The sequence below is a fragment of the Rhagoletis zephyria genome, unplaced genomic scaffold (assembly GCF_001687245.7).
Source record: "Rhagoletis zephyria isolate East Lansing unplaced genomic scaffold, Rhagoletis_zephyria_1.1 Rzeph_scaffold_04515, whole genome shotgun sequence".
Lineage (NCBI taxonomy): Eukaryota > Metazoa > Arthropoda > Insecta > Diptera > Tephritidae > Rhagoletis > Rhagoletis zephyria.
The window spans coordinates 1-2332 of NW_016161598.1; the positions used below are offsets into that span (position 1 = coordinate 1).

General features: G+C 36.8%; 1 protein-coding gene across 2 annotated transcripts in view; it reads right to left on the reverse strand.

The window, feature by feature from the left end:
• Positions 1 to 992: 992 nt before the first annotated feature.
• Positions 993 to 2332, reverse strand: part of LOC108370842 (uncharacterized) — a 5517-nt gene continuing 4177 nt past the window's right edge. For both annotated transcript variants that reach the window (XM_017626258.1, XM_017626257.1), the window contains one exon: positions 993 to 2006. In XM_017626258.1, coding sequence (XP_017481747.1) covers positions 1081 to 2006 — 926 coding nt within the window. In that variant the 3' untranslated portion in view covers positions 993 to 1080. The remainder of the gene's footprint in view (positions 2007 to 2332) is intronic.

A 2332-nucleotide genomic window follows, 5' to 3' on the forward strand; every position in this document is an offset into this window, starting at 1 on the left:
GGTCAACATATTTTGGGTAAGTCAACTGAGGCAGCGTTCAGTGTTATGGTTTGGTACGTTGTAAGTACTAAGTACTATGGCCAATGCTTCAGTCAGCAGAGTCGATGATCGCTAATATTGTTTAATACATTGTATGTGCGGCAGTGCACTTAGCGACATGGGCAGTGGCCTCCCCATGATCGGAGTCTTGCTGACTAGGCATTATTGATTTGTATTTACGCAACAGAACAGCGTTCAATATTTTGGATTATTAAATGCCGTTCTGTTGTATGTTGTAAGTGTGTGTGTGTGTGTGTGTGTGTGAAGTGTCAATGGACTGCGACTTTAATGTTTCTTTATTTGAGTTTACTTTTAGCTGCTGTTTATGTTGACTGCGTTTGCATGCTACACTTAAGGTCGAAGTCGGAAATCACTTATTGAATTATAGCGCTGGTTGAAAATTAGATTTACTGATTATGCCAGTTACAAGTATAAAAAAAAATCGTGCTTAGTGTTTTCGTCTGTGTGCATGGCTTCTGCATTCGACAACAATGTTTACGAGTATCCTTCATCGATGCAGATAAACAAAATGATTTTTATGTTTAAATAAGTTTTATACGATTTAACTTATCATCCCACTTCTGATTTTTGCGAAAACGCATTTTTTCTTTTTATTTCTTTTATTTTTAAACATTAGGTTTCGGCGTGTTGAAAGTGCCTTCATCACGCCGAAATCCTCATATTCGTGATTAGAATCACAATTGTGCTAATCCGCACATTCCTCAAATTTATAAAGTATACTATGATATAATCGTTCACGGCCGCGCCGCAAAGGGTTCTCGTCGAGAAAGCAGCAGCATTTGCGTAAAAAGTGTTGCGCCTTGATGCCATCTTAGTCTCTGATTGAACAGAAGGTGTGTTGTATTACACTAGTATACAAATTTTGATTTTGAAAAAGTATTTTCTAGTGTAAGTAGCTTTTTTTATTTATGTTGACATACTGCATACGAAATTACAATTATATTTTTTTAATTAGTTTCCATTTCTTAAAAAAAAAATTTTAAAGTTTTTTGAAAAAATAACAGAAATTATACCGTTATTTTATTCATTAGTAGAATTGCGACGTGGTTTCTTCGCTGCCCTTTTGTACTCTGCTTCTGGAGTATCTCGATGAATAGTCCAGCAGTAATCCGCTAACATTGAAACGTTCCACTTGCCCTGATATCGTTTTTCCATGTTAGCGATGTCCTGGTGGAAGCGCTCCCCATGTTCATCGCTAAAGGCCCCACAGTTATCCGGAAAGAAGTCCAAATGAGAATGTAAAAAGTGGATTTTCAGGGACATGTTACAACCCAGTTCTTGGTAAGATGACAACATATTTTCAATAAGTTCAGCGTAGTTGTCGCTCTTCTTATTTCCCAAGAAGTTTTTTGTCACGAGGCGAAAATTGTCCCAGGCTTTTTTTTCTTTGCCTTCCAAAATAGTGTCGAAGTGTTCGTCTTTTAATAAATTTCTTATTTGGGGACCAACGAATATACCTTCTTTTATTTTAGCCTCACTTAATCTTGGAAATTTCTGGCGAAGGTAGTGAAAAGCAGTTCCATTTTTGTTCATTGCTTTTACGAAATTTTTCATAAGCCCTAGTTTTATGTGCAGTGGTGGAAGTAACACTTTTTGTGGGTCAACTAAAGGGTTATTTTGAACATTTTTCATCCCAGGCTGAAGTGACTGACGATGAGGCCACACTTTTTTTGTATAATGCTGCTTTCTGTCACGACTGTCCCATTCGCAAAGAAAGCAACAAAATTTCGTATAGCCTAATTGTAGTCCAAGTAGAATAGCTACGACTTTTAAATCTCCGCAAATTAGCCATTGGTGATCATTATATTTTATCTGCAGCAAAAGGGTTTTCATGTTATCATAAGATTCTTTCATATGGACTGCATGACCAATAGGGATCGATGGTAAAATATTTTGGTTATGTAACAATACTGCTTTTAAACTTAATTTAGAGCTGTCTATAAAAACGACTGCCAGCAGCTCTGCGCATTTTGTCGGCAATCAGTTTTTGCTTGAACTTCGACTGCGACTGTTAAACCAACGACTGCCAGCAGCTCTGCGCATTTTGTCGGCAATCAGTTTTTGCTTGAGCTTCGACTGCGACTGTCGTCTTGTCTCATAAGCGTAAGCACAAGCAATAAGTAAATTTTGAACAGTTACAATAAGTCGAAGCAGTGAGAAGCGAAAATTTTATTACTTTTGCTACTTCGACTTAAGTTTTTTAAACACTGGTTTATCCATAGAATTTTCAATCCCTGCTTTATTTGCAATGGTACAATACAAACTGAAAATA